The sequence below is a fragment of the Carya illinoinensis genome, chromosome 3 (genome assembly GCF_018687715.1).
Source record: "Carya illinoinensis cultivar Pawnee chromosome 3, C.illinoinensisPawnee_v1, whole genome shotgun sequence".
In the NCBI taxonomy this organism is placed as follows: Eukaryota; Viridiplantae; Streptophyta; class Magnoliopsida; order Fagales; family Juglandaceae; genus Carya; species Carya illinoinensis.
In genome coordinates this window covers 964,177-989,344 of record NC_056754.1, presented here as the reverse complement: position 1 = coordinate 989,344, position 25,168 = coordinate 964,177, and the positions used below count along the sequence as shown (strand labels likewise).

The 25,168-nt window shown below is 39.2% G+C and overlaps 1 protein-coding gene and 2 pseudogenes across 1 annotated transcript; 2 read left to right on the top strand and 1 right to left on the bottom strand.

Moving 5' to 3' along the window:
- The first annotated feature begins 15 nt into the window (after window positions 1-15).
- LOC122302286 lies at window positions 16-3,881 on the top strand (annotated as a pseudogene).
- Window positions 3,882-10,856: 6,975 nt separating this feature from the next.
- On the bottom strand, window positions 10,857-11,749 carry LOC122305769 (protein FAR1-RELATED SEQUENCE 7-like). The gene is made up of 2 exons (XM_043118319.1): window positions 11,185-11,749; window positions 10,857-10,987 (listed from the first exon to the last, which is right to left on the bottom strand). Exons 1-2 carry the CDS (start codon window positions 11,747-11,749, stop codon window positions 10,857-10,859), a joined length of 696 nt encoding a protein of 231 aa, XP_042974253.1.
- A 4,715-nt stretch (window positions 11,750-16,464) lies between these two features.
- On the top strand, window positions 16,465-24,458 carry LOC122305766 (annotated as a pseudogene).
- Window positions 24,459-25,168: the final 710 nt, after the last annotated feature.

The window sequence follows — 25,168 nt, the reverse complement described above, 5'->3', positions numbered from 1 at the left end:
GAGCAAATCGGTCCGCAAATTCTCGTGTACTTAGCATAACTCTATTGTAATTCAGGCACGTCAACGGAAGATATTCTTGTCTTTAGATATAAAAGGCAAACTTTTAACTACATATTTTTCAGATTCTGTGTTTGATCTTAAAAGGTTGAAGATCATCATGAACGACCCACATAGAAAGATCATGCACATGGTATTGATAATTACCGCAACATGGTACTGGTGGTGTTTGAGAGTGGGCGTCGTTGCAGACCCGGAGATCAATCTGTTGAACAGGGGCTGCAGCCCCTACAACGTGTCCAACGTCTCGGATTTCTATACCAAACTGAACGCGACGTTCTTGGAGCTCAGAGCACAGTTGAACAACGGCAGCAACAAATACTTCGCGACTGCACGACAGGCCTACGCCATGGTGCAGTGCAGGAACTACCTCTCCACTGCAGACTGCATTGCTTGTTTCACCGCAGCCGAGTCTCAAATCCGCTACTGCTCTGCTGCCAACGGTGCTCGTGTCATCAACGATGGCTGCTTCCTCAGGTACAAACTCTTCTTACCTTTTTTTTTTTTTTTTTGCTTGATAATTATATATATATTTTTTAGTTGATTGAGTACCATTGTACTTTCAGTTCAACCATAATCTTTACAATACGATGATAAATGTTTTGTGATCATATAGTGTGTGTGTGTGTGTGTGAGAGAGAGAGAGAGAGAGAGAGAGAGAGAGAGAGAGAGAGAGAGAGAGAGAGAGAGAGAGAGAGAGAAACAACTGATCAGGCTTCCTGCACTTGCTAGCTAGTTAAATCAATATTGTTTTTAAAATTCCATGTTAAAGCACTCTAACAGACAGCCAACTTTCGCTTCGGTGTAGTGAATAGAAACCATTATGGATTTGGTGCATCAACAGAGAAGTTTGATGTTGGATGCTGCAATATTTTCAGGTACGAGAGCGCCAGCTTCTATGACCAGACCACACACCTTGGTAGCGTAGGGATTTGTGACAATCAGACGGCATCCCAAGCCCCTATTTTACTACAGCTGTGGAAGCATTGTTATTGGATCTCCAAGTTGCGACTCCCAAGATAAATGGTTTCTTTGCTGCGAGTAAGAAGGAAGTGGCGGTTGTTGGTGGTACTGTGTATGGTGTGGCACAGTGTGTGGAAACAGCTAGTGAGACTGCTTGTCTGGATTGCTTGAAACTTGCTTACACCAATGCAAAGATATGTCTTCCTGGTAAAAATGCTAGGGCAGTTGATGCTGGGTGTTTCCTTAGGTACTCGGACACCGCCTTCTTTGCTGATAACCAAACAACTAACATCAGTCCTTACCTTGGAAATGGTGGGTCTTTGTAGTCAATATATCATTTTTTTGCTCGCATACTGTTGGGCCATGATGTTATCCTCCAACATCTCGTTGTCGTAATTGTTCATGCCCCCTATTTTCAATCACAGGAAGTTCGAGTAAGAAGAAAGCCATTATTGGAGGACTAGTTGGAGGTGTAGGTGCTCTTCTCATTATAGCTTTGTTAGTCTGGTTTTCACTGTCAAGAAGGCCCAAGGCAGCTTTTAGAGGTAAAGCTACCTGAGCTCACTGTGATTTTCCAGTAATATTTTAGTTATGACGATTTATGTTCTTCTTTTTTCCTTCTTCTTCTAGGTAAATTAGGTATAAAATTTGTGATTTTCTTCATAATTTCCTCTTTCTTCAAATCACGTTTTCAATATTTTGACATCATATAATGAAGTTAATGACTGCAGGTAAATATTCTGAATACGCATTCGACCATTTTACCATCAAAGTACAATACACTTGGAAGGAATAAAGTGCAATTATTCTCTTTTTCTTGGTCCTTAGTCCAATTTCTGTCTATTTCGAAAACCATGTCTTCTGCTTCTTCACTCTAAGCTTTGGTCATTTTCTATGATAATAATTAATTTTGGATGCACGTTGCTCATTTATCAGTAATTATAACAAGTTTTCTACATTTATGAGACGACTGTAATTGCTTCCCTCCATAGCAGGTGACATATTAGGAGCAACTGAACTGCGAGGTCCGGTGAATTACAAGTTCAAGGACTTGAAATCGGCAACAAATAATTTTAGCGAAAAAAACAAACTTGGAGAAGGAGGATTTGGTGACGTATACAAGGTAAAATTAGAGAGAGAACAAAAATCGTGCCCATCTTGCATCACTTCTTCTATGAGTTTACTCCCTCTTCCTTTTCTAATCCTTGATCCTGTGAAACTAAGGTCGTGCAGTATGAAAAGGCATCGATGTTCTCTTTACACCTCCCATTTTAATAGTTATCAGATCTTTATCTACGTTTAGTATTGCATTTAATCCTCTGCTGGTTGTATGCTGACGACGTTTCCTTGCTTTTTATCTCTGCATCATTGACTAGGGAACTCTGAAAAATGGGAAGATAGTTGCTGTCAAGAAACTAGATATAGGGAAATCCTTGAGGGCAAAGGCAGATTTTGAGAGTGAAGTGAAGCTTATAAGTAATGTTCATCATCGGAATCTTATCCGTCTTCTTGGGTGTTGTAGCAAAGGACCAGAGCAACTTCTTGTCTATGAATACATGGCAAACAGTAGTCTGGATAAGTTCTTATTTGGTAACTTCAGCTCAACTCTTTGATCTTTAGAAACCTTGAAACCGTATTTGAATTTCTTAAAACTTAATCTAAGCATTGTTAATTATGGGATACAGGGGAAAGACGAGGATCTCTCAACTGGAAACAGAGAAATGATATAATCCTGGGCACAGCCAAGGGCCTTGCTTATCTACACGAGGAATTCCACGTATGTATCATACATAGAGATATAAAAACCAGCAACATTCTTCTGGATGATGATTTCCAGCCCAAGATTGCAGACTTTGGGTTAGCAAGACTTCTACCAGAGGATCAAAGTCATCTCAGCACCAGATTTGCAGGGACGTTGTAAGTCAGCTCACTCCTATTCCTTCGCAGTTTTGACTGCTTTGTATAAATTGTATGATGACTTTATTATGGTTATATGTGTAATGGCCTAGGATAGCTGGTACTCCAAGCTCTGTGATCACTTCTTCTTTTTCTTGTTCTTTACGATTATTAAATAGTAACTGATATAATATGAAAATCCATCAGAGGATATACGGCCCCCGAGTATGCAATCCATGGTCAGCTATCAGAAAAGGTAGATACCTACAGCTTTGGTGTCGTCGTCCTTGAAATTATATGCGGCCGAAAAAGCCGCGAGCTGAAGAATGGAGATGATGGGGACTACCTTCTTTCACGGGTAAATGTCCAAAATCAATTGGGTTCTACTTGCTTGATACGCACACTTCATGTTTTGCTTTTAATTCAAATTCTCAAATTCGCTACTTCTTTTTTATTATTATTATTATTATTATTATTATTATTTTACGGTGCAAATAGGCATGGAACCTGCACGAGAATGGCAAGCATTTGGACTTGGTTGACGATACCTTAGACCCAAACGATTATACATCAGAAGAAGTGAAAAGAATAATAGAGATAGCTCTGATGTGCACTCAGTCATCGGCTGCACAGAGGCCCTCAATGTCTGAAATAGCTGTTTTACTGAAAAGCAAGGGGTCAATGGAGCACCCGCCACCAGCAATGCCAGCCTACGTTGATTCTGATAAGAAAATCCGAGGAGACACATCCACGTCAACTGCATCCTCCACATCAAATGCCACCGCCTCTTTCTCTCTGTCCTCAGGTCGCTAATGTATATGGGCTATCTGAAATTCTCAAGTGTGACTTCTACGTTTAAACTCTTTATTAGTATTCCTTGTTTAGAGTATATATAAACGCTTGTGTGCGTTGGACATGGCGCTGTGAAAATAAAGGGGTTACATAATCACATTGCAGTGATGATATATAGTTCCTGTCATCTCACCCACTAATTAGCACCTATTTACCCAAAGCAAGCTAAAGACCGTACTAAATCATTCAAAACTGATGGAATTATTACGTACATATACATATCTATAAAAATTTAAAATGCACGGATGAAAGGTACTACTTAAGCATATATCAGCTTTATCTATTCCTTTCTCTTCCCTGAATGGATTAGGTGTAACTTCTTTCCATGAATCGTGCGATAACTCTATGCCATCCTTTAACCGTTCAAGAGTCATAGAAAATCATGATTTTGGCACCAACTAACTAAAAATATATTCTGGAATCTTGAGACAAGGAAAAAAAATGTTGTCCCCAGCAAAATTAGCTCCAAGGAATGGAAGTTCATAAAAAGATTACTTCGAATGTAAACGGTGGAACATTTTACAATGAAACAAACATGTCTCCCATAGTCTCATTACCTTCAGCGGAACTACCTTCAGTTTGGCACAAGTTTAGTCTACAACCTTAGAAATCAAAAGGCTAAAATAAACCTATGAATCTTTCCTTGTGCTCGCTCTCTCTTCCGGTCTATCCAAATCACCAATATTGTCATGAAATTCCTGTGAGCCACAAGGGCATTCCAGCATCATAAAACAGGAGTACCAAACATAATCAGGTGAATGCTAAAACACAGAGGACCTAGGGGCAAAAATTGGGTGAAAATGGTGTTATATAATTCTGAAAGCTTTACTCATCAGAATCTTTAATTGGTATACAAAAAGAAAATTTTCAACAAAGTCACAATTTTAGATATCATATAGCAACTATCATAGCAAGGATGGGAATTTGAATAAGACCTACAAAGACACTGGCACAGATCTTAGGCTGAACTGATACAGATGGAGTGAAAAGCAGCCTTAATGAATATACATACCTGAAGTATATCCTTGACGTCCTTCCGAGCAAGCCTTTGCTGCTTTAGTAGTAATTCAATTCTGGCTCTCATTTGAGGGTGCCTGCAGGATCACGGCAATTAGCTGCAGGATCATAGGTAAAGAGGTCAAACCCAAAAATGCAAATGGAGAACTTGAAAGCAGTTTCATGGGGATCACCTATAGCATTTTGTGGGGAGATTGGAGACAAATATTGTATTGCCGTTGTGTTCAATTCATATTAAGAGGATGATTACTCATTCTTTAACATTAAAAATGGATACAAATAAGTTTACAGAACTGGATATGATTCAAATTGCTGGTCCCAAACAATTCTTAACAACGGCGTGAACAGTTCCTTTCTATTAGTATTTATTTCAATAAAAGTGCATGCAGCGAAACCCTTGTACACAGAATATATACAAAAAAAAATAACCCCATCAATAATTAAAAGAACAAATTGCATAAATTTAGAAATATTAAAAAAACGAGAGAGATTATGCACCTTACCATGTATAAAGTGACTTGACCAGCACAGTGTTTAGCTTTATCCATATGACCTTCTACAATTCAAATTGCTTAAACATCTATCGAACTGCTCTATAGTAAGCTAAATTTTCTCCTTTTTTTTTTTTTTTCTATTAAATTATCACGGTAAGCTACCTGAACCTAAACCCACCTCTCACCCTCTTCTTCCAGTTAACTCTGATTAATTGGAATAGTATTAGTTGATTGAGAAATTTGCAAGGGGAAACCCAATTCGCCATGGAAATTTCTCATTTGCTAAACAGTCTTTTTTCCTTGTCTAGATAACCCATCCATGGAATTACAATTTAGATTTAATGAACTCAAATCTTTGCCAAACATAATTGGAATCAGGGTCACCATACAATTAAAACTTTTTATTTGAACTAAAAGTACATATTTTTAGACATTTGAATTAGGAAAAATCTACTCAAAGGCCGGTCCACCTGCATACACCACACACCGTGACATGGCGAACCCGGTCTGACCGCCATGTCACGGTTTCACTTACACGGGTTGTCTGAAGGCCATCTCCCCATCTCACCTTCCTCCCCCCCATCTCCCGACCCTCCCCGAAAACGTTTCCACCCTCTCAACAAGAACTGCGATACGGCACGGTTCCCTCCTCCCCGAGAACTGATCTTCTGAAAACCGAGCGTCCCTTTCTCCCTTCCCCCCCTCCCCGAAACGGAATAACACGATTCCATCGTTTGGAAGTTGCGTCTCCCTCGAACCCACAGAAAACCCTAGAACTCCTCTGAAAACCAGCGTCTGCAGCACCCCTTCCCCCCCCCCCCCCCTCCCCGAAACCGAGCAATACGATTCCCCCGCACTCTGTTGCGTCTCCCTCAAACCCACAGAAAAACCTAGAAATTTCCAGATCACCGGTAATCGAGATCTTTGAGACCCTTCCTCCGCTCAAGTCCGAATCGGCCGGTCTGTTCATCTCCTTCGTAAGCTTCAAATATCTTCCCGTCCACGATGGTAAGGTTATTCCATTTCTCACTTGGTTGGTTTTTTTTGTTTTAATTTTTTTTAGTTTATTAATGCTTGGAGATATTAATGCTTGGAGATATGGTTTCTAAGGTTGTGTTATACTGCTATAACTCAATGTGTATTAGCCTTTGTGTCTCCAAAGATTACTGCTTTGATGTTGCGATTGTGTGCAAGTTTGTCTTTCTAACAAGCTCTTTTTGTGAATCAAGGCCTCATTCATTGAGAGCCAGAAAAACAATATCCTGTTGTATTAATTTTATTTATCTGGAGCATTAATCACAATACATCAGCCCATGGAAAATGGCCATGCAAGACCTAGTAAATCATCACATGTCCGGCAGTCTTTGTTCCTTGTATCTTCTTTTTAATTGGATCAATGTTTTTGTTTTGAAAGCTAAATTTCATATTTTTTGTTTTTTAGTTTATTAATGCTTGGAGATATTAATGCTTGGAGATATGGTTTCTAAGGTTGTGCTGTACTGCTATAACTCAATGTGTATTAGCCTTTGTGTCTCCAAAGATTACTGCTTTGATGTTGCGGTCGTGTGCAAGTTTGCCTTTCTAACAAGCTCTTTTTGTGATACCTTTTTGAATATAATCTAAAGTCTTCAATTTATAATCAATCTAAAAGTCACTTTCTATTTAATTAATTTTCCTTTGTTTAGGGTATAGCTTTTGCTTAGCGTAATTTGCAATAGAACCAATGTTTTTGTCACATCTTATCTATAGTTTTGTTGAGATTTCTAGCTTTTCTGTGCTGCCTTTGTTAACATGTTTTTATTTATATTTTGTTTTGGATAGGTAAAATAAAATTTTATTGAATCAAGTAAATAGGTTAGAACTAGTTATAGGTTAGTACTAGAAATGGCTACAAGAAATTCATGAAAACTAGCCCCATTGAAAACAACACAGAAGTCCACAAAAATAAGGTATTGAAAAAGAATTCTTCTGAGTTCATCCAAAGAGTGTTATTGACAAAGAATACTTTGAGCTTGTGGGCTAATATCTTTGTAAGGAATGATGAGAATGTTATGAATCTGTTTCTTTTTTAGTTTTAGTTTTTTCTTGTTATGTAGTGTTTGAAAGGCTTAAGTTCTCCATTATATCCGAATTCATTACCATTTGGCCAAATATTGTTTATAGAAAAGAGCAGATTTCTTATGCTCTGAAAGATTGATAAGTGAAATGATAAGTAAGGGCTTGGCTTGACCCTCTGTTCTTCAACTTCTGGGCAGATCATCATGGCTTTCTCATACGCTGTTTTATTGTCTTTTCTCATGGTTTACACTGCAGTACTGTCCATAGTATGATTATTACTACACTTTCTTTTTCCTTGGGAAGGAATATATATATAGGACAGGTAGCATAAATAAAATTGATATTCTCTGTAATGTATTCCCTTTTCATGATCTGCAGGTGTTTATGAGAAAGGGTATAATCTCATCACTTCTCATAAGTAAAAAGAAGATAATGATAATTTGATAACTCATACCTATTTTTTAAGAGTGGTCTATTCAACCTGATATGGAGGAGGGGAGTTAATTAATTTCTTCAGTTATGTTAAGAATTTATTTGAAATTATAAGCTAGGTGAGTAAGTAAAGAAATCAATTCAGATATAGGTGAGTAGGTGGAGATCATTAAGTGATTAAATTTCAGTTGAGATAGATGAACTTCTAGGGAAAGAAATTCTACTTGCTCTAGAGTTCATTGGCTGCAATTGCATGTCAGATTGCTTATCTTGTTGTGGTGTTGAGAATTTTTCAATAAAAATAAACATCACTTATAAATTTGGCAGTTACTAATTTGTTTGGTTGGAGTTCCATTTAAAATCACATTTTAACAACTTGTTGAACATCATAATTGCTCATTCTACTTACTTTCTTGAAATGGTGTAAAATTCTTCTGCATTGTTTGAGATAGATAACCTATGGCATCAAGCGCATCATCATGTGTGGTTGATGATTTTGTCGAATCACCAACCTGTTGGTGTGGCTTGAAAGCCCCATTAAAGACCTCCAAAACTAACAAAAATCCTGGAAGAAGGTTTTTTGCATGCCCGAAATACAACACGGTAAAACATTATTTTTTTGCATGAATCTTGTATTGCTTTTTAACGTGTCATATTCATACTTGGTTCAAATATACATTTTGCACTGCAGGGAGAAGCAAAGTGCCAATTCTTCTTATTGGCAGATATATTTCAATTGGTAGATGAAAAAATTCGTATAAGAGAGAATGCAGTTCGAAAAAGGAAAGATGATGTATTGCTCCGTGAGTATAAAGTTCAGGAAAAGGAAGATAAATTACTTGAGAGAGAAGATGTTCTTTACAAGAAAGAGGAGCATATTTCCAACTTGGTCATACAAAATAGATGTATTCGTATCTCTTTGTGTATGTATTGGGTGGTATCAATTGTAATAATATTTGGTTGGCTTGGACCATAAATGCAAAAGATCGAAGTTAGACGGAAATGGATAGTTCGTATTAGTCATATTTAAGCGTATTTTTCTTTTTGTTGGGAAGGGAGATCATCAAGTTTTAGTAGTTTGTAAACTTTTGGTATGTAAAATGGATAGGTTTCTAGATGTTTAATATGGCTAGATGTTGAATCGGTTGTAAACTTATGATATGTAAAATAGATGGTTCCTGGATGTTGAACATGGCGTATATCTCTTCACCTAATTTGTTGAACATGGCAAAAGATATTCATTGGAGTATAATTCACCTGATATTATACCAAAATGCACAAATAAATCACAACCTACCAAATAACCAAATAATTTTCCAATAAATATGCCAATATACATCACGATATGGCAAACGTGGCACTGGTTCACCTGATAGATATCGCACCATGCATAATCACAACCATAAAAATAACCACTAAATATCACTATATGGCAAACCTTAGTATACTTCACCTGATAGATATCACACCAATTAAATCACAACTTGCCAAGGCATATTTCCAACATTATATTACAAATAAGTTGGTGAATAGATTCAGTAAATACCCATAAATATCTATACATATTTCTTGCCAAACGAACTGATAATGCATTCTCCCATCACAAAAATGAATCTTATAACTTCCATTACATCGATATGACAAATAACGCATCAAAATCTAACCTCGCTTAGTCCAGAATACATCAAAATACACCACAAGCATCACATTATTTTCAATTACATCACAACGACCAAAAGATTTCAAAATACATCAGAACCATAAAAATACATCACGAAACCCTTCTTCTCATCAAAAAGCAAATTTCCAACCATAACGTCATTTCTCATCATTAACTGTTGGCGGTGGCTGTGTGACAGTACTGCATTGTGTTAGAACAACAACATCATCCTGGCAACCACTGAGTACCTAAAAATATCTAAAAAATACAACCCGATTACTAAAAAATTCCGAAAACACAATAAAGCAAAATCATTCCCCAGCACGTAAGGGAAACCTATTACCTTATCAGTTTTTGGAGCTTCCGATACCTCACCCTCCTGTGATGCATCATTAAATATTTTCCTACAAGTCTAAATTAATTAAAAGATAAAAAAAATAATCACATCCATTAGAAACAAATATAGACTGCAATCTTAAGCAATCAATAATTAACACTATAATTAAACTGTGTTTTACCGGTTTCTTCTTTCGCTTCATTGCAGCTTTCTCCACAGGCAGAACCTTTCTTTTCGTTGGTGGCCTCCCTTTCCCTTGAACAATGTGGGGGCTTAAGATTTTCTTACTCTTGTCCGTGACCATAGTCTCTTTTACCTTGCTTGAACCAGACTCAAGTGTTAATCTTTTAAATTTATTTTCAAATTCATCCAAGTAGGAAATGAATGTAGTAACATGGTCATCACTTGGGCAAACACGGGTTGCCCAAGTGAGGCACCGTTTAACTACGAACTCATACCTTCCTGAGTCCGCACTCTGTTGCAAGTCGTCATAGCTACTTTTTACCACTATATATCTCCTCTTTAAGTCCTTCTACCATCGATCCAAGATATACTTATCCGGCAATGCATGAATCTTATTCATTTGGCAAACGTTCAATGCATGCCTACAAAGAATCCCCCTCATCTCAAATAATGCACATGTGCATTTAACATCAATTTTCTCCTGGTTAAAGTAAACTGTGTACTTCGCGCTCTTAACATGGTCATCATCAGTGGTAATTTCATCCAAAACATAATAGGTTGAAATGCAACCATCCTTACTGATAAGTATGCAATTACATAAAATCATTCCCCACACCTCTCTTTTGACTTCTTTAAATTTTGCACTCGTATACAGCGATTGAAATTGCTTCTCAATGTGGAATGCCGATGAACATGGGATGGTTTGGTTGGAGGAATTGAAATCAGCTGTCGTCTCGAGCTCCACCTTTTTCCTGAGCGCATTATCAAATTGATCGACAAATTCTTTTAACGTGGTACCAGAATGCACAAATCCATTGAAAAAAGCATTCATACTTTCAGACCTCTGAGTTGTACTCATGCCAGCCCAAAATACTCCCTTAAGGTACACCAGTACCCAGAACGACCTCTAGTTGTACAACCCTTGCAACCATGCATTATCACCAAGTCCATACTTCTGAATAAGTTGCCCCCATTTCATCTCAAATTCTGTGCATGTCTGTGAATCATATAGGGCACTTTGGATGGAAGTCTTCAACCCTGCATTGTACATTGTATGAGATCCCAATTTTCTGACAATTTTCTCATTATATGCCATAGACAATATCTATGACGTGTGTCTGGGAATACCAAAACAATGGCACTCTTCATTGCTCGATCTTGGTCAATAATGATCGCTTTTAGAGCACGACCATTCATGCATTCTAACCATGCCCGAAACAACCACACGAAAGTACTTGTGTCCTCGTTTGAAAGCAATCCAGCCCCTAATAGTATAGACTGTCCATGGTGATTTACCACAACAAATGGAGCAAATGGCATATCGTATCTATTGGTTAGGTATGTCGTATCGAATGTGATCACATCCCCAAAATACTCATACGTTGCTCGACTACGTGCATCAGCCCAAAACACATTCCTCAATCTCAACTCCTCATCCACATCAATCATATATGTAAAACCATCATTCTGTAACCTCATCCTCTTGAAATACTCAGTAAGTGCTTCTCCACCCCCTTTACCCAACCTTAATTTCCTGGCTTTATCAATAAAATTTCGACAGTTTTTTTCTTGGAAATCAAGATTCTCGAACCCCCCTGCATCAACAACAAGTGCATTAAAATTCTTGTTCATTCTAATACCAGCTCTGTCGTTCAAGTCAAGCATCCTCTGACTGTATTCGTCTAAATGCTTGTGCAATCTAAAGCATCTAGATTTTTGGGGGCTGACAGTGCTGTGATTATGAGCATTCTCAATAGTGATCACCTCCCAAGTACCCTTCACCAAGTTGGCATTTATCATTGCCTTACAATCCGTTTTAATAGTTGGTCGTGGCCTCGAGATATTAGTATGGCTAGGTTGGTACTTGCCACCTCGAGCATACCCAATCGTCAAATACCTCACCCTCTCATCTGTCTCTCTCTTCGTCCGTTGTGTTATAACACCAAACCTTTTTGCTTTGCATATCGCTTATAATAAGCCATAAGCTCATGTTCAGTGGCAAAAACCATACCAGGTTTCGGATCCTCTTCAACTTGGTCATTATCAGAATCTTCTTCATTTATCTCATCGGCTTCTTCATTCTGTTTGTTTAAAACAGATGTATTTCCAACATCTGTTTCACTTTCAGATATAAATGTTGCATTAGTCGATGGATTAGTTGTAGAATTTTCTAAGCTTCTCAACTCCTCTCCAACACTTGATGAAGGGCGTGACGGTGGGAGCTGTAATCAGGTAGATGAACTAATACATTACGGGTAATAATCCACTAAATCACAAAAATGCAATAAAAAGAATGTAGTTACCTGTTTATTTTCTTGAACATGACCGGACTCCTCCATATTAGTTGATGGAGGGTAGATGAAGGTTGTCGAAAAGGGTGGCATTGCAGGAGGCTGAAATCAAGCACGATATTAGAATGCATAACAACGTAAGGGAAAAAAGATTATATGCAAAATTAAGAACCTGGTTCGTTTGTTGAACATGGACCGACTCCGTCGCATGTGTCAAGGAAGGGTAGATGAACGTTGTCGGAAAAGGTAGCACTGGAGGGGGCTGTAATCAAACACGATATTAGAACGGGATCCAAAATTTGTAAACAAAAAAAAATGAGTATAAATTCTAACCTGGTTAGGTTGCTGAACATGGCCCGACTCTTCCGCATTAATCGAGGGAGGGTAGATGAGCTGTACTGTCGGAAGAGGTGGCATTGGTGAGGGCTGTAATAATTAAGATATTAGAACAGGTAATAAATAAACAATTTATTCAAAAAAAATTGAAAGGTAAGGCATATAATTCACCTGGGTTGTTTGTTGAAGACGACCCGAACCCTCTGCATTAGTTGACGGAGGGTAGATTAACATTGTCAAAAAAGGCAGCATTGGTGGGGGTTGTAATTAGGCACGGTGTTAGAATGGGTAAGAATGAACTCAAGGAAGATAAAATTGAAAATTGAAAGTTTCGAAAGATATGTACCTGGCTACCCCATGCGTATGTATATGAATTCGGATATGTATTTGGATGCATCATAAATGGTGGGTAGTAGGCATTTCCTAGACCATAATATCCCTACAATACACAAATAAAAATACATTAACTAATTGAAATCGAATCGAGACACCTTCCTTTTTATGAAAGACATTAATGTATCATACCTGAGTTGGTGGAATTGGTGTAGAAGGCCTGGGTGGCCTTTTATCATCCTCTTTGTCCATCACGCTATTTCTATTGAATTTATAGAATGCAGTAACAAGAAATAAATTGTGTTACTTCAAATTTCTTCAAACTAACTACAATTACATTTGACACTCAAAGTTTAACAAGTTTAAAGAGATGATCACCATAAAGTTCTTATGGCAAAAGCAACATGGATCCTAATTGACTGGTCTGGTAGCTAATCAATATCAGACTGTTGTAGTAGGGAACTACTTAAATGAAAAAACAATTAAAAAAAAATCGTCTGGTACAAAACCCAATCTTTAATTTTGGATCATGTGGTCCAAATGCTTCTTGGTAACAAAAGCTAGCATTATGTTTTGCAATGAACACGCTCCATGTTCTTTGGTGCATGTTGTGTTGCCACACGCGGAAGTTCTTTTTACCACTGGAATTAATAAAAATCTACGAGTCTAATAATTGTGAGTTTTGTCTTTCGAAATTGGAACCCAGGACCCGCGAAATGCTCTAACCCAAGACTCGCAAAATGCTCTAACCCACCTGCTATGGACATCTAAAATAAATAATAAAATGTTTTTCTTTAAATAAAAAAATAATTCTATAGCATATATCAAGAAGAAGCACTAAGAATCAGTGAGAAGATGTTCTTTATGTATACTTTCTCTGGGAATGCTTTCGACAGACCACAGGCCAAAATTTCAGATCTATATACAAAGGGGTATGTACTGTACCTTGTATTTCAACTGTGTCCTTGAACGGAGACGCTGGCTGGACAGGAAGACAAGCGGTGGCCGGACGGCATGGTAGCGGCAGCCGAAGAAAGGAAACCGAGCGGAAGCTCCGGCAAAGTTGGAGGGAGAAACCGGCGAAACGGGCGTTCAAATTCGTAGCTCAGGTTTGGGGGAAATAAAATCAGGATTATACTTGAGTAAAACGCTGTGTTTACTATAGCGATTTAAAAAAAAAAATTCCAGATCACCGGTGTGTGGTGTATGCCACTATAGCAGGCTTAAGTATAGTACTACTCTTTGAATTAATTGCTTTTACACCAATTAATCGAAAAAACATATCCTCTGTTTTCTTCTCAGGTTTTTTACTGGCAAGCTGGCAATGCTTGATGGATCCCCAACAAAATAAAAGAAAACCCAGTAATTGAATAAGGTATCACGATTTTGATCATCAAGTTCAGACTGTCCAGCCAGTCAGTCTCTGTTCTGACTCTATCAAAATATCTGACAATTCAACATTCTTGAAATGAGAATATAAGCCTTTGAATGCAGTTTCCAAATTATTTTTGTTCCTTTTATTGGGCAATCAATCTTTGGAATCGTTCTCACCATAGCAAAAGGATTGGGCTCCAATCAATGATTATCAATAATAAGATTGATGGAATTTGAAGTTAATGGGCCATGGCTCTCAAAGAGGTCTTTCTAACTCATAACAGGGTAGGCAAGTACATGTAACAATCCCAGAAAAACCAACTTATTTTATGAAATGAAAGTTCCACACCCTCAAACATTCTGCTATTCCTTTCCTTCCAAACCAAAAATAAAAATCATTGGGCATCTATTTGCCATTCTCCTCAATTGATAAAACACATCCACTCAAGGCAGCGTCACAAAGGTATGCTTCAGAAGGCTTAATTGAAACTTGTTGATAACAAACTGATACTCAGATTACCGTAGAATGAGTTTTTCAATGCTAATGGACCAGAGCACAAGATAGATATAAAATTGAAAAGATTTACTGTTTAATAGGTCAAGTGGCACATATCAAGAATACATGATCCTGAATAATTTGGTGAATATTAATTACATCAACTAAAAAATTTAAATCAATTTTCCTCCTCTGACATAGAGATTTCCAAGCTGAGCTGATTTTGATATAGGCATATGGTAAATTTAAAAAGCATTTAAATGTTGGAGTTGTCTAGGACATAAAGATCATCATAGCATTAAATTGATTTTATCTTCAAACCATATGCAGTGAGTCATGCCACAGTCACAGTCCACAAGTCAAAGGTATGGAAAAAAACCCAATGTGACCCCTGTAGCAGCCGCTTGTATGATAACTATATAGAAATTTCTCTTACTACACGGGCCAATGCAACTCACACGGCCAGGCAATATGGAACCCATGACTTGCCCTCCATTCTTTATTTAGAAGGGGAGGAGATGCAATTCGGTCTTAAGATCATTAGTAGGTATATACAACTTCACTTCCTACTTAACAAATAATGATGCAATCAGTGACACAATTCGTTCTTCTAACTCCTCTTGGTATCGCTCTTTCTTGTTCTTCTTACTCATGGGTATCTAAATAATAAAAGATAAAGCATGTTAATGTTATGACCAAAAAGAAAATGTTAAAGCAAAAAATAAACAAAATGCAGATCTACTGCATCATGAAACAAAAAAGTCCAATCCTTCCACATCACTTGCTCCACAAACACGCACCGTATAGTGGATGCAGATTAGAAATGCATTGTGCCAAATAAGGTCTTAGATTCTTTTGGGGCCACACGAGCGGGATTCATAGGAGCCATAAGAGGATAGGGAAGAGTGGCAAAGTAAACACGGGAAGCTTCAGAAAAGAAATGGACCAAAAGCACTTGCTCGGAGCAAGAAGGAAATGAGGAACGATCTGCTACACAGGGGAGAAGTTTATATAAGCCTAAGGGACGGTTCAAATCCCGTGATCGTGGGAACCTGCACGCTGCACGAAGGCTGCAAATTTGGAGCACAAAGAGGGAATGTGGCAGGAGCTGCCTAAAGCCATCAATGCAGAAAGGACATAACATGCGCTATCAAATACTTAAAGGTAACCGCTAAAACAGGTCAGAAAAGCGGGACTGGGAACCATTGCACCACACCATGGGAGACAAAGGGGCTAGATAAAGGCCAATCGCGGTATGACATGTAGGAAGAGCCAAGGGCAAGCATGACCACAGTTCTCCAAAGGAAGGATGATAACAGTCAGCCATGCGAGGGGACGAGAAGGACTAGGACAAGGAAGAACTCCCACCGAACCAGTCCAGTAGGAATTGGCAGGGTAATTATTATAGTTTTTTCCCTTAGGGGCCTTCGGCCCAGGCATAGGAGGCCCAAGCTGACCAGGTGTATCCTGGCCCATAGAAAAAGGGACAAAGAGCACTCGGGTTCTAGCCATGCCATACGACCTCAAAAGCTAAAATCTACTAGTAGTCCTCCAAGTGGAAGATTCATAACCCTCTGACAACAAGCAAGAAGGAGGGGCAATTTGACGCATTACACTTGCGACAGGCAAATGGGACAGAGGCGACACTGTATTAAATGCTCATCGCAAAGGTCATGTCGCATTAAATGGACATCAATGAGGAAACTGTGGGGGGACGCCTCCCCTTCGCTACAGGGTATGAGCTCCTGATCCCAAAACTTAGTAATAAAAATGACTCTCAGGTATTAAGATAAAGATTAACTCTCTTTACTCCTACTACTCTCCTGCATCTTTCCTACGAGTAGTATTGACTTTGGCATAAGAGGTTTTTTGACCATCCCAATGGCTGCCACTTCTCAGTATTCTATCTGTATTTTCATATTCAAGATTAAAGATCCGAGCTACTGAGGATTCGCTAAAAAACTTACAAAACACAATGTCAACAAAACGGATTCAAAAGGTTTAACCTCAATACAAAAGAGGGAAAAAAAACTTCACAAGATGAGAACAATTGTTGACTTGGTTTCGTACCATAGACTTTCCAAACTCCTGCCAGCCACTTGCGAAGTCTTGTAGAGACGTGCCCCATGCGTACTGGTTGGCAGCGGAAATATTTTCTTCATTTTAGTTCCCAGGCATAAGTCGTATTTGCCGTCCATTTGGACCATATCTTATCCCTCTTATTTCTGGTCACACAATAAATGATTCTATTTTTAGACTCATCGTTAGTCGTTTGAATTTATTATTAGTCAGAAAGTCAGATTTTAATAAAAATGATACTAATTTAAATTTTGAATATGAAGACAATAATATTTATACGCAAATCGGTCCGCAAATTCTCGTGTACTTAGCATAACTCTATGGTAATTCAGGCACATCAACGGAAGATATTCTTGTCTTTAGATATAAAAGGCAAACTTTTAACTACATATTTTTCAGATTCTGTGTTCGATCTTAAAAGGTTGAAGATCATCATGAACAACCCACATAGAAAGATCATGCACATGGTATTGATAATTACCACAACATGGTACTGGTGGTGTTTGAGAGTGGGAGTCGTTGCAGACCCGGAGATCAATCTGTTGAACAGGGGCTGCAGTCCCTACAACGTGTCCAACGTCTCGGATTTCTCTACCAAACTGAACGCGACGTTCTTGGAGCTCAGAGCACAGTTGAACAACGGCAGCAACAAATACTTTGCGACTGCACGACAGGCCTATGCTAGGTGCAGTGCAGGAACTACCTCTCCACTGCAGACTGCATTGCTTGTTTCACTGCAGCCAAGTCTCAAATCCGCTACTGCTCTGTTGCCAACGGTGCTCGTTATAAGGTTTACGCAAGAGATTGCCGTAATGCTTGTTACCATTCTCATTACAACTGATCAATATATAATACAGGGCTATAGTTAAATAAAGAATGTAAAGCTATAAACAGAAACTATAAACAGAATGATTACAAATCAATTTACATAAAGTAAAATCCGGAAGAACCATGAATCAAGGGATTGACGTGAATCATACGGATTCCCTTATACGACCCCTCAAAATTAAGGTGACATCGGCGACGTTAATTTTGCTACGTAGAAGATGAAACCGAGAACGTGCCAAAGGCTTGGTGAGAAGGTCAGCAAGCTGGTCATCAGTGTGGACATGGGCAACTCGTAGCTGACCGCGACGAACATAGTCTCATACAAAATGAAGGTCAATGGCAATGTGCTTCATCCGAGAGTGCATAAAGGGATTGAGACTGAGTTGAGTGGCACCAACATTGTCGCACAGAAGCAGAGGAGTGTCCCGAAGCTGGATACCAAGTTCACGGAGAAGGGAATGGATCCAGGCCATGTCCAAGGCAGCGGTGGCAAGCGCTCGATACTCAACTTCGGTGGATGAACAAGCGACAGACTTTTGCTTCCGAGTACGCCAACTGATGGGGTTGTTGCCGAGAAAAATAATGTAGACAGTTGTGGGCGTACGATCATCAAGATTCCCCCCCCCCCCAATCGGCATCAGAAAAACCACGAAGAACAAGGTTGGTTTGGCGATGTAAAAGAAGACCAAAATGAATGGTATTTTTGACATACCGTAGGAGTCGTTTGACGTGTTGCCAGTGGGAGACAGTGGGTTGATGCATGTACTGAGCAAGACGATTGACGGAAAAACCAATGTTGGGACGTGTAAGAGATAGATATTGGAGAGAACCAATAGTGCGACGATATTCAGTGGCATCACATTTGGCAGTACCATCATCGAGAAGAAGCTTGGCTGAGACGGCCGTAAGTGATTGAACTTCTTTAGCACCAGTCATCTGTAACCGAGTGAGGAGGTCATGGACATAACGATTCTGAGATAGAAAGAGACCCTGCTTGACAGGGATAACTTCCACTCCTAGGAAGTAATGCAAGTCACTCAGTTCTTTTAGAGAGAATTGGTCGCCCAGAGACTTAACAACATGCTGCTGAAATTGAGGATTATTGCCAGTTAGAATTAAATCGTCGACGTAAACAAGGACATAGAAGAGGATGCCATGCAGATTGTAAATGAACAGAGAGGTGTCGGACTTGGAATTAAAAAATCCCAGGGCCAAGAGCCCAGACCGCAAAGCATTATACCAAGCTCTAGGGGCCTGCTTGAGACCGTATATGGACTTCTGAAGTGCATAGACGTGATGAGGATAAGTCTAATCAATGAAGCCGGCGGGTTGATGCATGAAGACTTGCTTAGTGAGTTGGCCATGTAGGAACGCGTTATTAACGTCAAGTTGATAGAGTGACCAGCCATTGGAGAGAGCCAAAGAGAGAATGAGCCGAATGGTGGTCTATTTAATAACGGGGCTGAAGGTCTCACTGTAGTCCACGCCGGGACGTTGATTAAATCCTTTGGCGATGAGGCGCGCTTTGAATCTGTCCACAGTTCCATCGGGGTGTCGCTTAACACGAAACACCCATTTACAGCCAACTAAGTTAGATGCAGGGGGTTTAGGAACAAGTTTCTAGGTGCCATGAGAAACGAGTGCAGTAAATTCAGCAGCCATGGCTTGACGCCATTGAGAGTCCTTGAGAGCTTGAGAGACACACGTCGGTTCCAAGGAGGAGACAAGCGGATGCTTGGTGGTGACCGAGAGTTGCTTAGGACAAAAGATATTGTTCTGAGCTCTAGTAACCATAGGATAAGTGCGACGAGGAGGTGAAGCTGCTGCCAAGGGAGACTCAGTGCTAGAGGAAGAAGAAAAAGAAGAAGAAGGAGACATACCTGGAGGAGGAATCGGAGCGTCGGGAGCAGAGGACACAACTGCAGGTGGGGGAAGTGGCAGACTATTCGAGGCAGGAAGAGTTATGGGAGGCACGGGTAAAGGATCAGCAACGCATGCAGGGGAAGGGACCGGAACAGGGGAAGGGAACACTAGCAGGAGCAATTTGGAAGGAAAACACATGCTCATCAAAGGTGACATGGCGAGAAAGATACAACCGGCCCGTGTGAAGGTCCAGACACTTAAATGCATGTTGAGTGAGGAAGTAACCCAGGAAAACACAAGGGTGAGACTTGGGTTGAAGTTTATTGGTGCGGTAAGGGACTAGCCAAGGATAACATTGGCAACCAAACGTACGGAGTTTGTGATAGTCTGGAACCCGATTAAAGAGAGCTTCAAAGGGACTTTTACGCTAGAGTAAGAGTGTAGGAAGTTGATTAATAAGGTAAACCGCAGTAGCGAGAGCATAGGTCTAGTAAATGGAGGGAGCCGAAGCATGATGAAGGAGGGTTATGCCGGTTTCGACGATATGGCGATGATGGCGTTCAGCCGTGCCATTCTGTTGAGGAGTGTGGGGGGCCACTAAGAAAGGAGCGTAGTTTGAGAAACTCCCCACCATTGTCGGAGTAGAGATTTTTAATTTTGCATGAAAACTGAGTTTCAACCAAGGTGGTAAATTGCATAAAAGTAGCACTGACATCAGACTTATGCCGTAAGGGGTAGAACCAACAATACTTAGTAAAGTGATCAACAATTAACAAATAATAACGATATCCATCAATGGAAGGAACCGGAGAGGGCGGCATACAAAAATTCGAGAGGGACAGTGCTCTTGAGAGAAGTAGAACTAAAGGGGAGTTTATGAGACTTATTGCATTAACAGGAAGTACAAGATAAGAGAGATGGAGAGGATGAAACAGGTAAATCATGACTGCGAATCAGAGAGGACAGGATCTTTGGAGTGGGATGCCCCAACCGGTGATGCCAACGAGCGAAGGAGACACGGGTTCCAGCTAACTGAAGGTGATTGGCCTGAGGAAAAGAGGAACTGAAGGCCACCGGATAGACCCCATCTTCACACCTGCCGCGCATGAGAACTGCCCCCGTCTTCCGATCCTTCACAAGGTAAAACAGAGGATGAAACTCTATAATAACATTATTGTCATGAGTAAATTTGTGAACGGAGATCAAGTTTTTATGAAGGAGAGGCACATGTAAGGTATTTTTTAAGGTGAGGGATCGGGAAGAAGAAGAAAGAGTAGTAGAACCGATGTGAGAAATTGGGCAAACCTGTACCATCACCGAGAACCACCTCATCCTAGCCTTCATATTCGGAGTGAATGGAGAGATTGGCGAGGTCGGAGGTGATGTTATGAGACGCCGCAGAGTCGAGAAGCCATTTTCCAGTTGGTGGGGCTGTTGAAGTGGTGCAATTCACAGCAGGGCGGGACTGAAGTTTAAAACATGTTTTAGCTGTATGGCCAGTCTGATCACAGATTTGGCAAACAACAGGAGGCTTCTTGGACCCGAATTTAGTGGTAGAAGGCTGTTTGGTGCGAGATTTGTTGTTTTTGAATCGGCCATTTGACTGTTTCCGTTGGGAAGAGTTGGCTGTGACAACAAGAGTGGAAGTATTGCCATCCAGACGTTTAAGATAGTGCTCATGACCAATGAGCAAGTCATGTAGTTCAGCAAAGGAGAGAGCTGTTTCGCGTGTGCGAATGGGAGCCACCATGTCTCTGAACTCAGAGCCAAGACCATTAAGAACATAGAGCGTCAAATCATCATCTGAAACAGGTGCATCAATAAGGGAGAGTTCATCAGCGATCACCTTGACCTCATGAAGAAAATCTGACACCGTGCGAGAACCCCGTTGGATAAGAGTTAAATCCTCCTTCAACTGCATGATCCGAGCTCGAGATTTGCTAGCAAACAAACGAGCAAGATGCTGCCAAGCATCGCGACTGGTAGTGGTCATGGCGATGAGAGGCATGACGGTTTCAGAAACCGAAGAGAAGATCGCATTGAGCAGCAACTAGTCTTGGCGATACCAATGTGCATAGCGAGCCAAAGCAGAGGAAGAGGACTTCTCGGTGGGTGTAGAAGGACACGGAAGAGTGCCATCTAAATAGCCCATTAGATCATAGCCAAATAAGATGGTTATGAAGGTTGCACGCCAGGAGGGATAATTTGAGGCAGTAAGCTTATAAGGTAGTTGACTAGAAGTGTTGATGGTAACCAAAGGGAGGTCGATGGAAGGATCGGAGCCTCCTAAGATAGAGTGGGGAGAAGAATGAATGCTGGACGACATAGTGCAAAGGAGGATCGTTATTCTCGTGAGAGAAGAAAACCTACTGATACCATATAAGGTTTACGCAAGAGATTGCCGTAATGCTTGTTACCATTCTCATTACAACTGATCAATATATAATACAGGGCTATAGCTAAATAAGGAATGTAAAGCTATAAACAGAAACTATAAACAGAATGATTACAAATCAATTTACATAAAGTAAAATCCGGAAGAACCATGAATCAAGGGATTGACGTGAATCATACGGATTCCCTTATACTCGTGTCATCTATGATGGCTGCTTCCTCAGGTACAAACTCTTCTTACCTTTTTTATTTTTTTTGGTAGATAATTATAATTTTTTTAGTTGATTGAGTACCATTGTACTTTCAGTTCAACCATAATCTTTACAATAAGATGATAAATGTTTTGTGATCATATAGTGTGTGTGTGTGTGTGAGAGAGAGAGAGAGAGAGAGAGAGAACTGATCAGGCTTCCTATACTTGGTAGCTAGTTAAATCAATATTGTTTTTAAAATTCTATGTTAGAGCACTCTAACAGACAGCCAACTTTCGCTTCGAGGTAGTAACTAGAAATCATTATGGATTTGGTGCATCAACAGAGAAGTTTGATGTTGGATGCTGCAATATTTTGAGGTACGAGAGCGCCAGCTTCTATGACCAGACCACACACCCTGGTTGCGAAGGGATTTGTGACAATCAGACGACATCCCAAGCCACCTATTTTACTATAGCTGTGGAAGCATTGTTATTGGATCTCCAAGTTGCAACTCCCAAGATAAATGGTTTTTTCGCTGCAAGTAAGAAGGAAGTGGCGGTTGGTGGTGGTACTGTATATGGTGTGGCACAGGGTGTGGAAACAACTAGTGAGACTGCTTGTCTGGATTGCTTGAAACTTGCTTACACTAATGCAAAGATATGTCTTCCTGGTAAAGAAGGTAGGGCAGTTGATGCTGGGTGTTTCCTTGGGTACTCCGACACCGCCTTCTTGCTGATAACCAAACAACTAACATCAGTCCTTACCTTGGAAATGGTGGCCCGGTGGGTCTTTGTAATTAGCCCATATATCATTTTTTTTCTCGCATATTGTTGGGCCATGATGTTATTTTCCAACATCTCGTTGTCGTAATTGTTCATGCCCCCTATTTTCAATCACAGGAAGTTCAAGTAAGAAGAAAGCCATTATTGGAGGAGTAGTTGGAGGTGTAGGTGCTCTTCTCATTATAGCTTTGTTAGTCTGGTTTTCACCGTCAAGAAGGCCCAAGGCAGCTTTTAGAGGTAAAGCTACCTGAGCGATGTGATTTTCTAGTAATATTTTAGTTATGACGATTTATGTTTTTCTTTTTTTCTTCTTCTTCTTGGTAAATTAGCTATAAAATTTGTGATTTTCTTTGTATTTTCCTCTTTCTTCAAATCACATTTTCAATATTTTGACATCATATAATGAAGTTAATGACTGTAAGTAAATATTCTGAATACGCAATCGACCATTTTACCATCAAATTACAATACACTTGGAAGGAATAAAGTGCAATTATTCTCTTTTTCTTGATCCTGAGTCCAATTTCTGTCTATTTCGAAAACCATGTCTTCTGCTTCTTCGCTCTAAGCTTTGGTCAATTTCTATGATAATAATTAATTTTGGATGCACGTTGCTGATCATGTATCAGTAATTATAACAAGTTTTCTACATTTATGAGACAATTATTGTAATTGCTTAATTCCCTCCATAGCAGGTGACATATTAGGAGCAATGGAACTGCGAGGTCCGGTGAATTACAAGTTCAAGGACTTGAAATCGGCAACAAAGAATTTTAGCGAAAAAAACAAACTTGGAGAAGGAGGATTTGGTGACGTATACAAGGTAAAATTAGAGAGAGAGAATAAAAATCGTGCGCATCTTGCATCACTTCTTTTATGAGTTTACTCCCTCTTCCTTTTCTATTCCTTAATCCCGTGAAACTAAGGTCGTGCAGTATGAAAAGGCATCGATGTTCTCTTTACACCTCCCATTTTAATAGTTATCAGATCTTTATCTACGTTTAGTATTGCATTTAATCCTCTGCTGGTTGTATGCTGACGACGTTTCCTTGCTTTTTATCTCTGCATCATTGACTAGGGAATTCTAAAAAATGGGAAGATAGTTGCTGTCAAGAAACTAGATATAGGGAAATCCTCGAGGGCAAAGGCAGATTTTGAGACTGAAGTGAAGGTTATAAGTAATGTTCATCCTTTATGTAATATGGAAAACGTCAATGTGATTGGACCTCCTAATCTTAATTGTGGACCCATTAACTCCTAACAGATCAGACTCGGAGGGGTCGTGTTGATGATGGAATGATCACTTTGCCAGAGAAGAAGAGAGTGGAGAAACACTCAATGACCCAAGACTATTGCGCGAGAGGAACAACTCGTTACCAAAATTTGACCTTACTTGGGTGGATGACCGCTGGAAATCATTAATATTACCCAACCTTTTGACGTCTTGCTGAAACAACTCGACTTCAAGGCAACTTGTGGTCTTATAATCTTACGTCCTTGATACATGAGTGAGGAGCTATGTCATGCTTTTGTCATGGTGAGCACTGAGATCGCTACTTGGTTAATGATCAATTGAAACTCTTTAAGATTTTATTCATCTTAATTAAAGAACATATATGCATAATCCAAATATACAAAAAAGTATATAAGAGAAAACACCTAGCTAAGAGCATTGTCATTGAATTATGCAAATATAAATCTAATGAGAAATTTAGCTAATAGAACTTAAAAATGCTCTACATTGGATTATCTAACTTCAAAATTTTTTATTTTTAGCTATAATAAAGTTAAGGTTTGCAACCAAATTTAATTGTTACTATTTCACATCCAAATGAATAAAAAATAATATCTTTATACACTCTCTCTCTCCCTCTATATATTCTCCCTCCTCATTCTCATTCTTCCTCCTACATTATTAATTTCTCTATATTATTTAATAAAAAATAATAATGTATTACCATATAAGATCTTAATTTAGAAAAAAAAATAAAAAAAAATAATTAAATTTATAATATTTTATTATTATTTTGACTAATAGATGGATAATCTAATGTGGAAATAAATTTTAAATGGAATAACCAAATGTAAAATCATGTCATATTATGTAAATTTTATATTTACATTTAGATAATCCAATAAAAATATGATGAAATATGAACAAGGAATAGGTTGATGATCGATATGCATAACATACTTTATTTTTGTGTTATAACTATTATAATATAAGTAAAACTGGATATAGTCATAAA